This window comes from Meriones unguiculatus, chromosome 8 (assembly GCF_030254825.1).
Source record: "Meriones unguiculatus strain TT.TT164.6M chromosome 8, Bangor_MerUng_6.1, whole genome shotgun sequence".
In the NCBI taxonomy this organism is placed as follows: domain Eukaryota; kingdom Metazoa; phylum Chordata; class Mammalia; order Rodentia; family Muridae; genus Meriones; species Meriones unguiculatus.
The window spans coordinates 91,812,394-91,833,876 of NC_083356.1; the positions used below are offsets into that span (position 1 = coordinate 91,812,394).

At 44.3% G+C, this 21,483-nt stretch overlaps 1 protein-coding gene across 1 annotated transcript; it reads right to left on the reverse strand.

Moving 5' to 3' along the window:
- Window positions 1-646: 646 nt before the first annotated feature.
- Window positions 647-19,220, reverse strand: Rnd3 (Rho family GTPase 3). Its single transcript, XM_021652494.2, has 5 exons — window positions 18,806-19,220; window positions 18,282-18,369; window positions 7,274-7,383; window positions 4,134-4,268; window positions 647-2,765 (listed from the first exon to the last, which is right to left on the reverse strand). Exons 1-5 carry the CDS (start codon window positions 18,953-18,955, stop codon window positions 2,514-2,516), a joined length of 735 nt encoding a protein of 244 aa, XP_021508169.1. The 5' UTR covers window positions 18,956-19,220; the 3' UTR covers window positions 647-2,513.
- Window positions 19,221-21,483: the final 2,263 nt, after the last annotated feature.

A 21,483-nucleotide genomic window follows, 5' to 3' on the forward strand; every position in this document is an offset into this window, starting at 1 on the left:
AAGATTATTCACTCATGTAGGAATCTCTGGTTTTCTCTGTGCTTTGTCCTTCTGAGAATCCTTTCTAAGCAAGTAACTATACCACAAAGATTTCTAAGGCCATTTTAAAAAAAGTCACAGGTCGCAATTTTTATAGGGAATACATTGGCTGTGCCAAATCATCGTGTTGAAGTCTCACTGAATATTTTGAGACCTTTATTTAAAAGGTGCAGACATTTTTAGCTAAAGACAGTCAACTAGGCTGATTGGGACCTATGACCCCCTCTTCCCCAGGCTATTCCGCGTGTACTTGAGAACTGTCTGTGTTGAACAATGCGTCTACCATAAATGGGACTACTTTTGTTTTGCCTCCATCAAGTTGCAGTAGTTGGATCCTGAGCTTTCCATGCTGCTGTGAACAAGAGCACACTTTGCAAGGGGATGTCTGGGTCTCCAGGAGACACCGTAGGAACTAAGATCACCTTCAATTTCCATGTACAAACTGGGTTTATAGCATTCATTTTCACTATGAAAGACATCTAGGGAATTCTGTTACTTTCTACAAATTAATATTATTCAGTAAATATCTTATTTTCTATTCTGTAATCATCCGTATGAAAGAACATAGCTGAACAATCAAGTCAAGAAGCAGAAAACATCACAGGAAGACAGACATGGTTACTTTTTATTTGAAGAAAAACATAAGTTTTAATAAATACTGTGGAAACACTGACCAAACAAACATACAAAGTGACTTCAACATTTAAAAAAAAAAGCAACAAAAGTTCTGCTTTATAACAGTTATAACTTATTTTCTTTTTACAATATTTAAATACAGAAAGCACTCGCCAGCTATTTTGTAATACTGCCCAAAGCATAACGCTGCACCAGTCAGAGCATATTATGTTGGTAAAATGTCTGAGTTTCATGGGAAATGACATCTTCTTGCAGAGACAAAACAAAGTGCTTGTAAGACACAGAACTGGGTGTTATAATTTTCTTAATCTCCTCTTCTGCCACATTTTAATGGAAACAGAGCTTCAACGCTTCAAAAATGAAGCGTCATCATTGGGGGAAAAAAAGCTTGCTTTTAACAAGCACCAACTATAAAAAGGTCATATCTGATTTCTTCTCTGAAAGGAACTGCTCAAAAGGAGAAACCTGTAAATTACTTTAAATGCTGATTATTCCTCTAACAACCATCAAGTTTTGAACCTGGCCCTAGCTGCGGATGATTAAGTGAGGTTTCGCAGTTACTTGAGAAATGCCCTAGGCTCATATCAGGGCAGACATTTTTTTTTTTCTTTTGTATCTGTGGTTTTCTAAAGCATGGGCAAATGGGGGTTTTGTCAGGACAACATTCATTTGAAGGAAGTGGCACGAGCCAACCAACAGCTCCCTGCCTGCTGCCAGTCCAGGGGCACTGTCCCCAGATAACAGTGCTTTCGCTCTGAGCATTTGAAATCTAACGTTCTCCCAGACAGCCTCACTCACAAACTGTGCTCTCTGCTCCTCCTCCTCCGTTCATTGCCTCTCCTGGTGGAAACAGTAGTCACCCGCTTCCTCTCTTGAGATCACTCTACCACATCAAACCAAGACACCTTTTATTTGACTTCTCGTTTTTTTTTTTTTTTATCAACGATGGCAAAAAGGAAAACAAAGCCACACACTCTCTTCTAAACAGCGCACAAAATATTACATTGAGCAATTTACCACTTGTTAATGACAATCACAGGGAATGAACAAAACCATCAGACAGAATAAAAAGCAACACTCTTTCCTATTTGATCTACGCAATCTTTGTAGTGCTGGTCTACGCATCTCGTAAGGCCTCCGAAGCCTTGCTTTCAAACCACCTCGCTCAGCAGCGACCTTCAGGAAGTCAAGATTTCAAAGCCTCGTGAAGTTTTTCCTCTCGAATCCCACGGGTCCCGATACAATTTCCATTTTAATGATGGGCTAGGAGGAAATGAGATCCCATCCTCTAGAAACCTAAACGCTAAGGTCACAGTGCGAGTTCCCCACGAGGACGGTACACTAATAGATACTTTTTTTTTTGAAAGAAAGATTAAAAACACCGAGAAACTAAATCAAAGCAGAGATCCACGAAACGAAAACACAAAAAAACAAAACCGGAAATACGCAAGCACCGTTCAGAGCCTGGATTTTCTTCTCGGAAGGACTGGCATTCCTCCTTTTCTCTAGCGCTAGCCCGTTTATAGCTCCCTTTTGTTTTTGGCATATTTTTTTTTCAAGTCACACTTGAAAACTCTTCCATGTTTTCACTTCTCACCACTCGGTCTACATGCCGAACCTAAGGACGGGATTCCAAAAACCTGGCATCCTTTCAAGGGCCTCCTAAGCCTGCGTCTGCGCGACTTTGGCTGTGCACTTCATTTGACTCCACCTTTTCGTTTCGCGCTTGTTTTGTTTTTTGTTTTTTTTTTTTTTTTTTTAATTTTCTACTTTTTTCTTTTTCTTTTTTTTTTTTTTAAACACCAGATTCCTGTGTCCTCACTGAAGACCGCGAAGCCTCACATCACGGAGCAGCTCTTGGCTTTGTCCTTCCGTAAGTCCGTAGCAACTGCGGAGAGTTCTGGTCTGCTAGGCATGTGTGAAATCCGCTTGGTGGCCCTCTGTGATTTGTTCCGCTTAACGTTCTTATTTGTCTTATTTACACACGCCAAGGTGGCGACGTGAAAAATGTCTCTGACGCTGTTTTCTGACTGTAAAGCTGAGCATTCGATGTAAGTGGCTGCTCCGATCTGCTTGGCCATGTTTGCCCCCTGTGAAGTAGAAGAAAGAACTTCCATCACCAATGAGACTTTGGAGAGACGCTGGGAAAGTGTTGAAATGCCACAAAATGCATTTGGAAAATACCTAATATGCCAAATGGATTTCCCGAGTATTGTAAAAAATAGAAAACAGATTTATAATTCTTTTTTTAATGAGCTATTTTGTTACTTCCCAAATACTGAAGACCCAATCTGCAGGCCCTCAATTACATTACTCAGTAGAAACTGCTCTAGCTCCCCACAGCTTCCAACACGCTGATTTGCTCCATCAGGAGAATCCGGAGCATCCAACTTGCAATAGGAGGATGCAAAGAAAACAAGAGAGGTGCAAAAGTGGTGGTGGCTGACCCTCACAGCCACTAACCCAAGAAGTCAGTAACTGGCTGTGTAGTTCTCATTGGGCCCATTGTGAAGCATGGCCTCTGGCTACTGGAGTAAACTCCCCTGATACCGTGAACACTGCATCTTTCACGCAGACCTGACCAAGGTGCTTTGGCCCTCAGAGTCCATTCCAGCATGAAGCTCTCACTTCCTCTCAGTGACTAGAAGCATCCCTCAACCCCAGTCAACCAGTTGTACAAAATATAGGGCTGACAAATGTAATTTAACATCCGTTTGAATAAAGTCACTTTCTATGACTGTATTGGGTTTGTTAATGAGAAATGCAAGATGGACATGAATGTAGTATTTTTTTTTCCATTTCCGGTTTTTATCATGCTGGGGATGGAATCCTCTGCCTTCCTGAGGCTGAGCAAGTACTCTATGACTGAGTCATGTCCCCAGGCCTAAAATAGAATACTTTAAATGATGCAAACCACATAGAGCTGTAGAGATTTTAACAGGAACCCTCTTCAGAATCTGGTGATGAGTTTTAGGAGAAGGAGATCCAAAGGTAGCACCTATTAACTCCTTATGTGGCCTAATTCCTGATGATTTTTACTACAGGACATTTCATATTTCTCTAGAGTATTGCCTCACCTATTGAAAAACTGTTAACATTTTCTTTATCGCAAATAATATTCCATTTCTTTTACTTTCATTGCAAAGTGACTTTTCAGGGCTGAGGAGATGGCTCAGCAGTTGAGAGCACTGGCTGCTCTTCCAGAGGCCTCAGGTTCAATTCCCGGCACCCATGTGGCAGCCCACAACTGTCTGTAACTCCAGTTTCAGGGGACCCGACACCCTCATACAGACATACACGCAGGCAAAACACCAATGCGCATAGAATAAAAATGAATAAATTCTTTAAAAAGGAAGGAAGGAAGGAGGGAAGAAAGGAAGGAAGGATGGAAGGAAGGAGAGAAGGAAGGATGGAAGGAAGGAAGGAAAGTGACTTTTCTACAGCGACGACACACCTACCTGATCATATGACACCGGAGTCTGCCTATGGTTTGAGAGCTCCACTAATGTGCTGACATCCGTCCGAAGATCAGACTTGCAGCCAACCAACAGCATCTTGGTATTGGGACAAAATTCCTGGATCTCACCTTTCCACTGTTGGGGGGTGGGGGGGAAGGAAAATTAACAAAGCACTGACATGTATACAATGAAAACAATCTCTTCACTGGCAGACACTGACATGGCAACTTCAAGCGAAGAAGCATGCTTGCTTTTAATTACTGAGTAGGTACCAAACTTTAGAGAGTGGCCACGGACATTTTTATGTTCGGTGTGACTCATTGGTTCCTCCCACAGTGAACTTATTGGGGCATCAACAGACGGTAGCTTCAGCAATGTCTTAATTGTGGAGGTATTTGGAAGACAAAAGCACCTTAGTAATCACATATCCAAATGGATGACTGCATCCTCGGATATGCTGAGTTTCTTATTACTCAGCCTAACATGTGGTAAGTGGAAAGAAGGCTGAGCATAAGAAACAGCTCGTACCAGCAAAAAAAATATGCTCACAGACTCTATCATGAAAGACTTGGCCATGCTTCCGTGTGCTGGAAGCTCTGTGTAAGCATGTGGCCTATGATTAGTGAAGCAGAATGTCCTGCTTCAAGGATCTTCTGCTCAAGTGGCTGAATGGACACAGACCATAGCTTCAGCAGAGAACCAACTACCTCTTGAGCTCTGAAGACAGTATCTGGTTTTGCAGCACATAGGACTTTGAGTTAATTTTTAACTGCTAAGCACTACTGTATAGTCTGTTTAACTAACCATTTCCTGTCCTAACCAGAATTAGGAGAACTTCGAGAATTCCTTGCTTTTCAGTTCTGTAGGGAAGGTGATAGATGACCCTAAATGACTGTGGGAAATAAGAAGGAAAGAAAAAACCTCAGTGGACAGACCAGCACTCTGTGTGCTACATTCCTCCAGTAACTCAGCTGTTTCCATTGAAGGAAGGAAAAGGCTTTTTGTGGTCTTGCTTCTTCTCACTTGAGCTCATCATCAGAACGTGAGAGAAGTACCCCGAGAAGATCTCGCTCTGAGATATGAAGGCCTAGAAGGGCTGATGCACTGATATCTTTTGTGCTCTGTGGAGTACTGTAATAATGATGTCGCTACATCTTTCAGGAGTTCACAGAGCAGAAGGAACAATAAAGTTGTGTAAGTGTAATAGTGGGGAAGAGGGACATTGTGAAAAGATGATTTAGGAGACCACCCGAGGAGACCTCCAGGTCTCAAGGTGCAGCTGAGCAGTGGCGTCCAGTACAGAGTGCTCCAGCACACAGAGGGCCTGGTCTGTCTGTTGAGGTTTTCCTTCCTTCTTCTCTCCCAGTTATCTAGGGGCATCTGTCACCTCCCCCTAAAGAACTGAAAAGCAGAATAAGAAATCTTTTCTACCTTAAGTCACTCTAAACTCTCTGATATTAACGGGCTTCAGGACTCATTTAAGACAAAACACAGATAAAAGTTATCATGAGCCTTAACCCTGACACAAACATCTGAAGCATACTCCTTAATAGCTACAGATCTAATGTCACTATTTGTTTGGTATTAGGAGACAAAAGGGAAGCAGAAGGAAAAAAGCTTTCTGTGGTAAATTATGTATAAGCTTATACTACATCAAGCACAGACACCAGGAAGTAAGTGTTCCTTTTATCTGCAGACATAGGCAGCCATGTTGTTATGTTGTTCTCAGCTGTGTGATGTTATTGGCCTCCCTTTGTACTTGTTTGCAGTGTTGAAGACAGGAAAGGTGTATTTCTGACAGAATCTGACAAAAGTCAGCCCTTTGTTTCATATTACTCAGAACGTCAAGCAGTTAAGAACGAAGAAGGAACCTTTGATCTACCAAGAGTACAATTTCACCAAACTGCCTGCAACGTTTAATAAAAACTGAAGGAGGGCTGTGCCTCAAACCCTAAGTTTATAATGACTTACCCAATTAAGTACCACACAAAAAGTTAATACAAACACTTAAGATGCAAACAAACACCACGGAAAGTATAAGCCAAAAGAACACAACCGAATGAAATAAGCCTGTACATCTAGACAAGTTCCTCTCCCTTTCTCTTCCATCTGCCCTCACTCTGACTGGGCAACAGAGACAGCCACTGAGTGACTCTCTGTGTTCTTGCCACATCTGCACCGCACAGAAAAAAAAAGGAGGGGGACTGCAGCTAGAGTCTCATTCTCAAACCCCACCATGTCCCCTCAAGGGTGAGTGGTCAATGTTTCCCCCTCTACTGGACCCTCTAGAACTACTATGGAAAAAGTCTAGGTGGCTGTAGGCCAGGCAGAGTCCATGTCCCCACTGAATTCCCTGGAATTCATCTATAGCAAGTTCCTGGAGCTACCCTGGGGGCTAAGTTCTCTGCTGCTGAAGGCCGAGCATCCGCCCCTTACAGAGACACGCAGTGGCCTTCTGAGGCCTCAAGACCCATCTGCAACAGATACCATTCCTCCTAGTCCTGGGTACTTCTGTCCACAGCTTCTTCTAGTCCTATCTCCACTTAAGGATCTGAACCAGCTTTGCTTCCAGAAACTGGGGCTGTGTGACAGTGTTCACATTCAGCGTAACTGATGCTCTCTTAGTATTTGGTCCACCATTGCTGCGTGTGTAGGAACAAGCTTCATTCCACATATTTCTCTTGTACTGATTTCACTTATGTCTATAAATAACTGAAACACAACTTCTTTGTCAAAATAGCTCTTATTCTCTTAATCTCAGTATCTCAGTTGAGATCACCAGTAAACACATACGGAGCAGTCTGTCTAGCAAAAATGAATGAAGGCTCAGGTAGGACCCACTGGAGCTATTTCTTACATTTTCATTCCCCCTCCCCCCAAAAAAGACAAACATGGAAACTGATGAAAAGTATTTTGTTCAGAGCTCTATGAAATAAAGTTTCAAGCAGATAAATTCCCCAAACTCATGGCATTCATGTACAAAAGCCTTGCTTTGGTGTGGAAGTACCCTTTCCAGTGTTGTCATTAGAAGACATAAGGCAACAGGTGAGAATCCTTGTGGCCCCCTAGCCAGCCACCTAGCTCTAGAACTCCATCATCAAAAGTGCTGCACGGTGGTGTCCTCATCCTTCAGCACTCACCTTTTTTAAGACACTGTCCAGAGTCTCTGGCCTACTGATGTCAAAGCAAATGAGCACAGCGTCAGAATCTGGGTAAGAGAGGGGACGGACGTTGTCATAGTAAGGAGAACCTAAGGAACAAAAAAGGACAGAGATATCAGACAAAAATCCCCGTGGTCTATGGAGGATTAACTCTACCCTTTGCAGTAAATCCATAAAGTGTTATAATGTAACACTCCCACTCACTGACTCCCTGCCCCCATCACACACTCCCTTCCTGTAAAGAAATGCAAACACATACACAAAAGACAGGCTAGTAATACATTCATTTGTACTAGAAAATCCAAATGCTCCTATGCAGAGGACCTCGGTTCCTGGGAAAGCCAGGAACTTGGGATGCAAGTCAGAAGGACCCTAGATGAACTGGGGAGTATGTGGGGCCAGGTAACGTTGAGTTCAAACCCATTCTCACCACTAAAGGGGGAGAAGCCCAAGTCTCAGGAGTGGGAGATTCTGATTCTTCAATCATAAGATGAAAAGGGTGACAACCTATATCCGTGGGATGAGTAAACCCAGGTAGCAGTTGGAGTTCAGGAAGAGATGAGTACATATTAACCAGAGGCATTGTGGCCGTGCTATCGCTGTGGCCAAAGGCAGAGTGGCAGTAGACAATGGAAATGAAGCTGCTTTCTGGGAAAAAAGATCCAAACTCAAGATTAGTCCAACAGGTGAATGGGAGGTGAGCGGGAAGGGAGAAAGAGGCCAAATTTAATGATGCACAGAAAGCCACGGCAAAGCACGTGACTGTCATTCTTTCTCCAGTTACCAGTCTGGATAAGCCGTTGACCTTTGAGCTTGCTTACACTTATCCCCAAGCCCGATGTAAGTTCACTTCCTGCTACACCAAGAATGTCATAAATGCCATGTTGGATCACGTTACCTTTCTACCCAGTTCCACCTGCAAACATGACAGCGGGAAATAATCCAAGGGCCCTGGCCTGAGCTAAATAAGTTCAAATCACCAGTCAATCAATAGAATCACAGAACTTTTCGGTTATTTAGGACTATTTTTCCTTCCTTTTTTTTTTTATTTTTTTGACACCTTTATAAATTCCAAATGTTGGGTATTCATACAAGGCCCATAATTATAAACTAGCTTGACTATAAAGTTGAAGATGACTTGACAACTGCTACTTTTAAGGAACAATTTGCATCATACAGCCATCTCACAGACAACCTGAAAATCACTTACTAGGCAAACGCAAGCACACTAAAGCTTCTCTGACTTTTAATTTCGTTTTGACATAATTTTGCATTTCTGGCAAAAAAACACAGCGTGCCTTCCTTAAGTCAAAACTGTAATAGTCACAGAGAGAGAGAAAGAGAGAGAAAAGCTTTAAAAAATTGTGTTAGTCAGATCTGGTAGAAGGGTAAAGCAAGAAGACTAATTTTGATTCCTACCTGAGCTTTAGAGTGCATGAGATTTGTGAAATGAACTGGTTTAACTCTATGTCTTAGTACATTGGTATTTCCATATTAGTTCCCCATGGTGCAGCTGACTGAGTACATGTCTCAAAGAAAAAGTACAAAGACAACTGACCTTTAGGAGTCAGTTCTTATGACCCAGAAGTTATTGTAGTTAGGGTGTGTGTTCTGGGCCCTGGGCACTCATGCTGCAGTCCCTGCCTCACTGGCTGCTTTGGAGATGGAGTGAGTGGGTGTGCTGAGCAAGGAGGAGGAGAATGTTGTAGGAATCCGGAAGGAAAGCGTCAACAGTGAAGATGGCCTAAAAAGGTCTCAGGCAGGGCAGCAGCTTTGAACTGGCCTGTGGGTGCTGAAGCGTGGTAACAAAGCCTGGCAATGGAAGGAATTTCCCCATCCTACCTGAAAAAGTCACATTATTTACAACATTAAGGTGTCTAAAAATGTGTAGTGCATTTCTAAAAATGACAAGCAGTGGCCACCCTTTGAGCCACTTGAAGAACTCAGAGGTGAGAGAGTAATTCACTTAGAGTCTAGCTTCAGTTCTTTTGCGAGGTACCAAGAAGGGACGGCTTTCCCCTCTATGAATATATTGCTATTTTATATTAATTCTGCAGTTCCAACTCTCTCCACTGGAACCTTCCTTGTTTGTTTGTCCAAAGTCTAACTTTGACATTAGCTGCTGCTGCTGTATCTCTTTCCTAACAGCCAGACACAAAAATCCCAGACTGCACAGAGAAGAAGAAATTCAAATGAGGACAGAGGAGGCACTCTTCTGTTCTTCAAAGCTAGTGTAAATGACCTGACCCAACCTATGCAGTCAGAGGCAGCCTACTGTGTAAAGCCTAACAGGTGTCAGAAAGCTCATGTCTTATGCTTTCCAGTCTCTAGACCCACACAGCATGAGCAGCAACTGCAGGTTGCCAGGCTCCTACAGGACAGGGTGCTGCCTGTGCTGAGACTCAGAGCGGAGTATTCTCCAGGACAATGGGGACCATCTTTTCCAAAGGTGGCTGAAGAAAGTCAAAGGGGCAAAACTAATTTAATTAAACTTGGGACTGCTGGGAAAATCCAGAGGCCGGGTTGCAACATTCCAGTCACCATGTGGCTGCAGAGAACACCCCGCCCTTTGTGGGATGTTTTCCCTCCCCCACCCATTTTAAGGCCACAAAGGGATCTGGCTTTGTGTGCAGCCCTCTGTCACAGGCTGGAGATTGCTTGCCTACAGGAAAAAAAAAAAAAAAAGGAAAGAAAGCAAAGCGGCTTTTGTGTTCAGTGGCTATATGCAAATAAGTGAGAAATTTACTTTCTTGATTGACTTTAAAAAGAAACAGTTCTCTTCCAGTTAAGCAAGGTTCTCAGGAAGGCCTGTTTCTGTTTTGTTTTCATTTGGTGTAACAGTTTGGATGAAAATACATATGTAGTGTAATGCTTCATGAGAAATCAGCCTCAGAGCTTGGAGGTAAAAAGGTAACTCTAAAGCGTTTTAACAAGATCTCATTAGGAGCAGGACTTTGATCTGAGCCTAGTCCACCCCCCCCCCCCCCAGCAGTAAACAACGCAGCTTTTTGATCAACAAGTGCCCTAGGGCCCTAATAAAAGGAATCCTCAAATTCACTAGTCATAACTGTAATGTGACCACCAAGGAGAGGTGAGGTGTAACTTACCACAGACTATAAGACAATTTATTCATTATTTTTCTGATAGCTTAAGGTTAATGTTTTTTTCTGGATAGAAACAAACAAACAATCCTCCCACCCCCCAAAAAACTATTGTCTCCATTTTTTTTTTCATAGCAAGAAAAGTGAACAATAGAATTACAGGTCTGTCCTAATAGGAGAGATCTCACAGTTCGTTGGGTAAAAAAGAGAGACCCTTTCTTCTGTGTTTCTCCCCATAGGGCCCTATGACTTGCACAAAGGAACTAGGCAAGCAAAGGGCCGCTCACCACAGGCATGCGTGGGATAACTCAGAGGGAAGAGTCATAGGAATGCCCTGTCAACTGAGGAGTCCCGGAGACAGAAGAGACTCCAAAAGAAGGAGTGCGGGAGTAGTGAGGACAATGCCATTCCGAGACTGCCCTGTCTTGCTGCATCGCACAGATGAAGAAGTTCCAAGACACCCTGTGAAGGCAAGTTTCCAGAAATATTCATTTCTATAGATTCTAGTTATGCTGCTAAGGTGCTAACTGAACATGCTTTCATGATGTGCTAAGACACAGTGGGTCCTGATGTGTCCACAGTCTGTACTTTAGCACCTAAAAATGCACTATAGTTAAAACCCAGTAAGTCTAGGACTGAAGCCCTGCTTGTCAGACAAAACTTCCTTGGCATACGGATTAGGCCTCATGCATGTGGACTTTTTTAGGGCAGCATTTTCCTTAAAGGCATATAGCACTGTTCAAATTCCTTTAAAAACAACCCACCACACACATAGGCAAATTGCAGGGAGCTGTATTAGCATCAAGATGCAACTGGACTACATGCAAGCAAGTGTCTCATCCTGTCCACCCCCGAGCTGGAAGGCTTTAGTCAGACACAGATTAGAATAAGCATACTTTGGGGGCTCTTCATTGCTCAAGTTTGGCAAGCAAGAGCAAAGTTCTGAAAGACTCCTGAAATTGCAGGTCTACCCATCCTTGTCTTCAAGATCATTTAATTTGGGGCGAGAGGAAAATTTCCAGCCCAAGAATAGGCACAAAGTGCCTCACCTAGAAACTAATTCTTCAGACACATACCTGCCTGCTGAAGTCACCCTGTTGCAGAGATATAGCACACCATATATGTACATAATTGAACATATATGGAAGGAGAGTCATGCCTAAAAGGGAAGCCTTTAAGATCTTTCGCAAAACCAGTTCAAATGCTGAAACTTTTATCTTCTAAAGTCTGCAAACTGAAAATCCCTCTCACTGGGTATTCTGAAAGTGTAATACCTTACAGTTGAAGTAAGTTGAAAGTTTTTCCTATAAGAGATTCCTATCAAGGTCAGGGAGTTGGGAATAGTGAGTATTTGGGGCAGAAAAAAAAATACAGTAAGTTTTGGTAGTTTTAGTATTCGCCAAATGCAAGCAACATGAGGGGCTGTGGCCAGAGGGGAAGCTGCCCAAGAGTAACAGGCTCAGGAATATGAGTCAAGTTCAGGCAAGACCTTAGGACCCTGCTTTAATAAAGGACTTGGCTGAACTCTTCCCTCCTGTCTGTGCCACAAACATCAAGCCCTCAGTAAGCGACCACCACCTGGCCCAGCAGGGATATTTCATTTGTATCTTCTACTGAGTCGCACTCTTGGAGATTATGGAAAGCTCTTATGAAAACACGTGGGCGGTTATGTGTTTGTATAAAAACTCAGTCAGTGTTTTCTGTTTTGGGGGCTTGCGCTGATACACAGGTGGTTATACGTTCAGATGGGTAGAACCAACGTTATTTGAGGGCTCCACGGAAAATCTTGACAGTAATTCTCCACCTTGGGATACTTAAAAATTGTGAGAATTCTCACATTTTACAGACAGTGGAAGCACAATGAGCTTGAAGGGGTAAGATTACGTAGATAAGTTTTAAAATTCTACACTATCGTGCAGTCCAGACTGAAGCTATTATGTTTCCAACTCTGTGTAAGAGTCTATTATCTTACATGAAGTCCCTCAAGTAGATTCACCTTTCCACATACCATAACATTAGGCTTGTGTTTCAAAACCAATGTGCTCAACACCTGGCCAAACTTTTGAAGCATGTGTGCTATGTCAGAAACGTCTGAATTTTTGGCAAAAGGGACTCTGTGAATGTTGCCAATATGTAGTAAACCAGAAGACATTTCAAGAACATCAAACAGTGACTGAGGCCTGGCTGATTTATTTGGCATGGCTCACATGAGCTGAGCGAAGACCTGCTGTCCATGGTGTTCTGCTTCCTTGTGAAAGAACTGTATTAATAAGGGAACACCTGCTTGTCTTAGGAGCATTAGAACAACCCATTTGGATACCATACTCCAATGTGCAACATCGGGAAAACCAAATTGGAGGCAAAACTAGAACTAAATGGATTTAAAGGGAAGGAAGGAAGGAAGGAAGGAGGGAAGGAAGAAAGGAAAGAAGGAAAAGGAAAAAGAAAAGTCTAGGGAACAATGAACCCTTGCCTCTAGCCAATTGTTTGTCCAGCCCTAGTCCACATGTCAGTATATAGAATCTCAGTTTACAGCTGGGCCTGATTTCGAAACCCTAAGTTCTAGGAATCATAATTACTTTGTGCAATATCTAGTTCTGTGTAGTTTGTTCTGCTATTCAGTTCAAAACCATTTTCTGATTAGCTTGTAAATTCTTAGCCTACCTCCAAGAAGCATAGGTCAGAAATCTCAACTTGAGACTGTTCCTTTCCCTGATAACCTTTAAGTGTAAGAATGTTTTAAAGCACAAAAGATTTTGAGGAATTTGGGAGTTTGAGTCAACTTCTAGAGAAGATCTGGAATTCTGGGAGCTTTCATATAGAGGAAGACCTCAGTTGGGAACTTGGACTTGGCACAGGCATTCACCATCTCTTTAACTTTGATGCCGTAGGTGAAGCCACCATTGTCACTGAGGTCCATCTCCCTGGAACCAAGAGGAGGAAATGTTTCCATGTCTCTATTTGACTATGGAGTCATAACAGATGTTCTGGGAGGGATTCCTTGCCTTGTTTAAGTCCACAGGTATTTCTTCCTAGTTGCACGCCATACTTATACAGGGCTTCTAATGTTTTTTTTTTTTTTTTTTTTTTTTTTACCCTGGAAGAAGCATGGGAATTTCAGATTTCCTCCTATATTTGCAACATTTCTGTTTGTCTTCTCACCCTGACTAGAATGTAAGTAACTTGAGGACAGCACCTATTCCTGCCCAGCTCAGGGTCGCCCCTCCCTGTCAGAGCACCAGCTTGCAGATGGTGTACTCTGGCAGTTAACAACCACATCTTCATGCCCTGTCCAGATGTGTACATTTATATGTCAAATCACAGAAAGGGGATCAGTAATCTACCTTTTCTTGATTAATATATAGATGGATCTCCAAAACTATTGAACCGTTTCCATTTCTGCCAAGAAATATTTCATTAGTGTGCTTGTCACACAGACTGGCCTTCAGACTTGATGTAAAATCTGAAAGATACCATTGTAGTTAGATATATGTTGATTCTGAAGACTTTCCTTAAAGTAACTAAGGTTTTTCTTGCTTATCTGTTGCTTTAAATGTAAAATGTAGAGATTATGTTGTTTTAGTTAATAATACTAGAAACAAATACAGCAAATGCTAACTTTAACACTCAGGACCTGAATGAGGTTCATAGGGTGTTAAGATCCAAAAGAGATTTCACGGGGAATAAAACAATTATTAACTGGGAATCAGTAGTTAAATGGAATATTTAAAACGAATAGTATGCCTTAAATAAAATGTGCATTAACTTGCCCTGGTTAAAAGCTGGCATGAATGACTATTACTCCTTAAATCATGTATGCTGAAGTTACACTGCAATCAGGTTCCAAGGAAAAGATATGGTGATCTTTAAATGACTAACTTTCTATTATTAGGAGGCTTTTGGCTTCATCTTACAAACTGCTTCTATGTTTGGCAAGTGTAGCAGATTTTGAAGCACAAGCTATTAGAACTATTTTGTTTTCACTTATCTCTTTTAAATACCAAATCTATTCTCTCTCTGAAAACTCATTGAGAAAATTTGAATACTTTCCAGCACATTTCTGCAACTATGAATAAACTCATTTCATAATGAAAAGAAACTATTTCATAGTAAATGAAGACATGGACCCAAGACTACCTTTAGAAAGCTCCCATTTTAGAAGATTTTCATGACACTTATAAGATCCTGTTACCTATGGAGTCTTTTAAGTAGCCATAATAGTCAATTGGTATTGTACCACTGTTGCTGCTGTGACTGGTGGGTGCTTGGGGATAGATAGAAAGATTGCTCAGCACCTAAGGACTGCATAGAGCTCTACAAAAGCTCATAGGAAAACGCATATGCAACCAGGTGGAAGAGGCCATTTGAGTTCAAGACTTACGTGCACCATAGGTTGGCATTTTGCTAGTCCCCAGTCCTATGTCTAACAGAGGACCTGCTTACAGTCGACACAGAAAACAAGGAAGAGGAATAGAAAGGAAGGAAATATTAACTGCCTGTGCTCCCAAAAGAGAAATGAATGGTTTCCTTTCCTCTACTTCTGCTTTATATTCTTTCCCACATTTAAATTAGCAGTTTTTGCTTATGTATGATCATATGACTGCTTCAGGCAGAAACAAACCACTTAGGAGATGTGGTTCACAATGGAAAGCCCATACAAGAATTGCCTCTGTTTCCTAATGTTTGTTTCTCTGCTGGAAGGTTGAACACAATAGAAATACCACCAAAGGACACAGTTTATACTCCCTCGCCACCCAATTTTTCCAAAATAAATCTCTCTTACATAGTCTTGGAAGACAATAAAAAACGACTTTTAGAGCTCATAAACTTGGATTGGATCTTCTCTCCAGAGATAAGCTGATAGCAGCTGGGGGAAACCAAATGTATGAAGAGGCATAAAGTATATGCACTTATTTTCACACGTCAACAAAACAATGTCCTTGTAGACAGAGAAAATGTGAAGTGATAGTGAAAGAAAGAAAGAAAGAAAGAAAGAAAGAAAGAAAGGAAGAAAGAAAGAAAGAAAGAAAGAAAGAAAGAAAGAAAGAAAGAAAGAAAAATTTTCAGGAACTTGTCAGGAAAAGCAAGTGAATAGGAGAGATGGTAAAGTTACTGGGAAGCATGAACTTCTTGCTGGAAGCATGCTAATCCTGATCTGCAAGGCACTTTCGGTAGAAACATCCTGTTCCTAGAACTTAAGCAACGCTCCATAATTGTGTCTAATTAACTAAACATCTCACTTCACAAGCATAATAGAATTCCAAACAATTCCTTATGTCTCCTTTTCCATTTGTCTAAATCTAAATTTTAAGCCAGGCTTCATAACTTGATAATTTTGCAATGTAATACTGCTGCGACCAGCTGTTACACCTTTGTATCTTACAGACATATGCATAGTGGTTTCTTTTACTAAATAAAAACACATGTCATTATTTTACTACTGATTTCATTTTAAGTGATTAACTTTAATTTGATGAAAAGCAATATTTATGAAGTTGCCAATCTTAAGGCACAGGTAATTCAGTGCTAATTAATGCCAGGAACCTCATCTCCTTGGCAACTATGCATATCATCATTAATTTGCTTATTCCTTGGGTTTTACTGGGTGACTACTGTATGCAAGGCTTTCTGCTGTATGCATAGAGACTGTGAACTATATAGCTGTGAGTAAGGCTTGAAAATATTTGAAGTGATATTTGCACTGACTTCCCTCTATAAACCGTTCACATTTTGCCAGCTCTTGAAAAGCTTGTGCCTTTTCTCTCTTAAAAGGAGGGAGGTGACTAGTTTGGCCTTTGGGCACCTAATCTAAAATCTCCGTTGGTGGTCTTGAGATTCTTAAAGCTTGAGACACGGATGTATAACCCAGCATTCCTAGGAGTCCACCCATCCCCCTCCTTATCCAAATAGTCTCATTCCTAAATCCACTGAGAAGCCTGGCTCAGCCCAGAATCTGGCGTGGCTTGCAGGCTGTGAGAACTTCAGCATGGGATGCCAGATCCACTGAGACTAGGAGCTAAAGCCAACCAGCATCCTGGGAAACAAAAAGATCTGTCTGTCCAGGACACTAAAGCCAAGAAGCGATAGCTGGGAGAGATCTTGCACATTATCCAGCCCCGCGTCTGCCCTCTTTTTACAGATGATGAAAATGAGACCCAGGGAGGTAGAGGATTTGCACACAGAAATCCCTGGTAACCAGGAACTGAGAGCGAAATACAGCTTTGTATCAAAGGCTGCATCAGACCCACTGCTCCACTCCACGCCTTGCTAATTCTTATAAGTCCAAACAGGGCTGGGTGGGAGAGAGGGAGTGCTGGTGCTAATTATTGGTACCACACCAGCTGGCCTGCCCACTAGGCAAAACAATTACCACGATCTGCCTGAGAACAGGAGCCTAATAAAATACTGGGCTGTGTAATAATTCTGAGGATAGAAACTAGTACTAAACCACTAGAATTCCGTCAACACTTCCTCTGTAGTATCAAGCCTGTGTCTGCAATTCCAACAACAACAACAACAACACTAAACGCCCTTGTCACAGCTGAAGGAAGAGCCTGACTCTCCAGGGGTAAGCTAGGTCTGTCCTTCCCGCTGCAGCAGTCTGAGCATCTGGCCCCGACTGTGAGAGGCGCCCGTGTGAGACTTCCCTCTAGCCTTTGTGCCGGGGCTGCCTCGGGAGTCCTTGTGACTCTGGCCCCTTCCCCTCACTGTCTCATCCCCCAGGTCCCTCAGAGGTTCCAGCCCAGGGTGTGGGAAGCTCGCCGGAGCTCCACGAGGCCCCTCCCAGCTGAGAGCAGCTCCACCTCGGGCCACCCGCCTGACAGCAACCCTGCGTGTTGGCGCTTGTGCGCTCCTCCTTGCCAGTTTCGCCCAAATCTGTCTGGCAGCCCAGTTCCCCCCGGGTACCGGCCTTTCCCCTCCCTGCCTGATAGCTTATGCTCCTCTGGAGAAGGTCTGGTCTTTACAAACTGCAGACGCTCTCCCGGGGCGTCTCTGCCCTGGCTTGCTGGAGCTTGGGTATCAGGGGGGTGCACTGTCCTCCCTGTCCCTGGCTCGAACTCGGCCGGAGGCTCCAGCCTCCCCGCACCCCCGCGAAGATCCACCCTCCCCACTACCCTGGGCTACGTAGGTGGGTGGGCGCATGGGAAGGCAACAACCCGACCTTGAACCCTAGACCTTTGGACAGAACCCACCACGGCGCCAATAATTCAAGTAGACAGGAAGGTCAAAGGCGAACGGTGCTGCCTGCGGCCCTGCAGGCGGGCAAGGCCGAAGCGATGGGGCGGGGAGTGACATGCTCGGAGGGCTGGCAAGGACTGTTCCCCTGGCGGGCGCAGAAGCCGCTCCGCGCCGGTGGCAGGGAGGCTACGGGGGCGGAGGCCCCGCGGTGGCCGCTGCCCGCACCACCAGCGCATTCCTGACAGTAGGCGTCACGGGCGCCGGCTGCGGCCATTCATCCCTCTTTCCCCCAGCCCACACGCGACCGGGTGGCTTCGGGGATCTTCTCCCAGCTCAGCCTGCGCCCCTGCCCCGTTACTAGATGGCCGGTGACACCCACCAGGGTCGTCTTCTGCGAGCGGGAAGGCTCTACACGGCTCCGCCTGCTCCAGCACTGAGCCACCCCGGCGGCCCGCTCCGGCCCGGCCCCAAGGACCGATAACACAAGGCCACGCGGCCACCTCCAAGCAGGGGTCACCCCTGAACACACAGCGTCCTCCTCTCCCCACGGCCACGGTCACCCCCATTGCCGCCCCTGCCCGGGATCTTCCCGCGGCTCGGGACCTGGTAGTCACCCCAAGGGGCCACATTGGAGGACAGGGTACCAGATCCCAAAGGCCCGGGGCGCACCAGGCCAGACCACCGCCACGCGGTGTGCGGAGTCTTACCTGAAGTGTCCCACAGGCTCAACTCTATTCTTTGTGTGTCGATTTCAAAACTGGCAGTGTAATTCTCGAACACCGTGGGGACGTAATTCTGGACGAACGAAAGGGACGGAGGGGAGGAAGGAAAGGTGGCAGAGAGATCGTTAAAAACGCGACACTCAGCGAACTCTTGAGAAACACCAAGCCCCCCGCCTCCCCCCAGGTTAAAACAACAACAACCGCACACTCCCTACACACTAGCCACGCGTCCCCCTCCCGAGAGCCCACCCGGCTCTCCCCACCCGGCCCCCCACACTGAAACCAGCAAGTTTCGGGGGCCAAGAGCCCAGGGTGCCGGCGCGTTCCAGCCCGGAGGCTTCCAGGACACTTTCCCTTCCCCGCAGTGTGGCGGTGGAGATCGGCTGGGCGTGAGAACAGACTTTCCAGAGGAAGGTCAGGGAAGCCGGAGAAGCGAGCAGGCGCTCTCTTCCAGGCTGGGGGACCCCACTGGCCGCTCCCCTGAAAGCCGTGCGGTGGGTCACACTCACTTCGGGGAAGCAGTCCTTCGCGAAGACGTGGAGCAGCGCGGTTTTCCCACACTGGCTGTCGCCCACCACTACTATCTTGCATTTCACGTTCTGATTAGGATCCATGATAGATTTACTGGATAATTTCTGGCTGGCTCTTCTCTCCTTCATTGATGTTGCCTTATTTTCTCTTGGAACAGGAATTTTTCTCTTTAGAAGAAAAAAATATATATATATTTCTCTATATAAAAAGCCGATATAAAAATAAATCGCAAGGCCGGTGGGAACCCCTTAAGCGCAGCGCGGTGGAGGAGGAGAGGCAGCGGCTCTTTACTCTCCCCTCCAACAAGTTTTCCGCCTCTCCGCGCCTCTCCTCCCAAGTCCAATTCCGATCGGTCTGCTTTGTTTCACGCTCTCTGCGCGGCTTTATACGCCCAGCCTTCCAATCCCCTCCGCTTTCTCAATGAGAGAAGGAAACTGATCCGCCTCCTCCCCTTTTATGGAGCCTGGGAGCCAGCGCGGCCGCCTCGTTGGCGGAAAGTGTAGGCAGCGCGCCCTCTAGGGTAGCGTGCGGGATGGCTCGCAGACGCAGGTTCTGGCATAAACTGAAGGTGCCAGGCAGGATTTGCAGATGAACAGACTGTTCAGGACCAGGGTAAGCGAATATCTGTGCACATGGATTTGCACTGGGATTCCTTTCAAATTGCTTTCGAAGGGGTGCGTCTCCAGAAGTCTCGTGATCGTTTGTGGAAAAAAAAAAAAAAAAACGCCACCCACTCAAATTATAAAACAGAAGTAAATCTTAGATGGGAAAAGACTAGGCAGTTGTACAAAACTCCACAAAATAATAATTTTTTTAAAGGTTGTGTCAGGTACATAACATAGGAACAGATAACATAGATGGTGGAACATTTGATAAACGAATATTTCAAAGACCAGAAATGGTTTTCCTTGATCTTTACAGAGATCAAGTTTCAGCCATTCCAGCGGAGGCAGAAGGCTTTGGCGAGTACATACATGAATGAGAGAGGTAGAGAAGGGGGAAGAGAAATGGGAGGTGTCAAAAGGTGTTAGAAACTTGGTCACTCTCGTGATGAGGACACTGGAACCCAGGAGTCTAACTGCGCTTCAGCTTCAGCTGACGCTTCCACAATGCCCTTGAATCGAGACGTTCTGCACTGGACTGAAAAGTCGTTAGGCCCACATGCCCATGATTGAAAACACAGGGACTCCCCTTCTTCACATCCGCACCCCAATCATTACTCCCTCCCTGAAAACCTTAAGAGGGACAAAAACAAAGATGGCATTTGTTCTCTTGTTTTCTGAGAACAGTGTCTTCATTGCTCTAACTCCAATAGCCAGGAGGCTTCAGTTATTACATTTGTATGAAGGTGAACGTGTCTGGAAGATGATAGTTCAGTGCTTGCTCTGCAAACACGACTTGAGTTTTATTCCCAGCACCCATGTAGGAGCTGTGCATGGGGGTACTCCTCCAGAACTGAGGAGACAGACTCAGAGGATCCCCGGGGGCTATCTAGCCAGCCATGCCAGCCAGATTGTGGAGCTGAAGATTCAGGGAGAGACCATGACTGAAAATAATGCAGACACAAATTGAGGAAGATACCTACTGTCAACTTCTGGTTTCCACACATAAAAACACATACATATATGTACTTACACACACACACACACACACACACACGCACACACACACACACACACACACACACACACACACACAAGACTTTATGGAAAGCACGGTGACTGAATAAGTAGTGAATTGCTAGGATGGTGGTTCCAGGAGATCCGCAATGCTAGCTTACTTCTTTCAGAGCTGAGAACTTTAGAGCCTTCTCCTAAAGGACAGCCCTGACTCTATCTTTGTGGGTAGGTCTGTTTATTTCGGGCTGACCATGGAAAGGGGAAGGCTGGCCAAAGTCTGTATGGCTGCCTTTTCCAAAGTCTGCTTGGAAGAGCTTCACTCTCTACTTCACACAGCTCACAAGGAAAGCACTGCCCCCGTGTCTTCTCCTGAACACTTACGATGCACTGTGACGCTACGGAGAGGCATGTGTGCTACACAAACTGAACATAGTTTACCCTAGCAGTTCCCTAACCTAACTAGGGGCAGGAAACATCCATCAAGGTACTTGTTTGGTTGAGAAGCAATGGGAATATGCACTCAAAAAAGGATGTATTTAGGCTCCAAGCTTTCCATCTTTTGACTAACGTTAGAGCGATTATTTCACATGTGTAAGCCTTTATTTCATCCTCTTTAAAATAGGATATCTGATGGCATTTTTTAAGGAAGTACCAATAAATTTTGCCCTTACTTGGTATCTCTCTGTAGCTCACAATTGCTTGCCCAGAACCAAGACTCATATCTGGGTGAATCCTGGATTCACTAGTCAATTTACTGACAGAAAATGGGCATAGTCCTTTCTTTGTTTACCTCCTGTTTTTAACCTATGACTCTTCCCCTCTCCAGAGATATGACTTGATCTTCCACATTCCTGAACTGATGTAGCTTATACAGTCATCGTTCCTTTAACTAGAATTAATTATTGGTTATTTTGAAGTGACTTAATAAACTGGACATCAGATATTTTATCATGTAAGCTGTATCTGAGAGGGAAATGAGATACCACAAATGATATGGCAGGCCTCCAGGTAGAAAGGAGTTTATTCCATCAAATAAT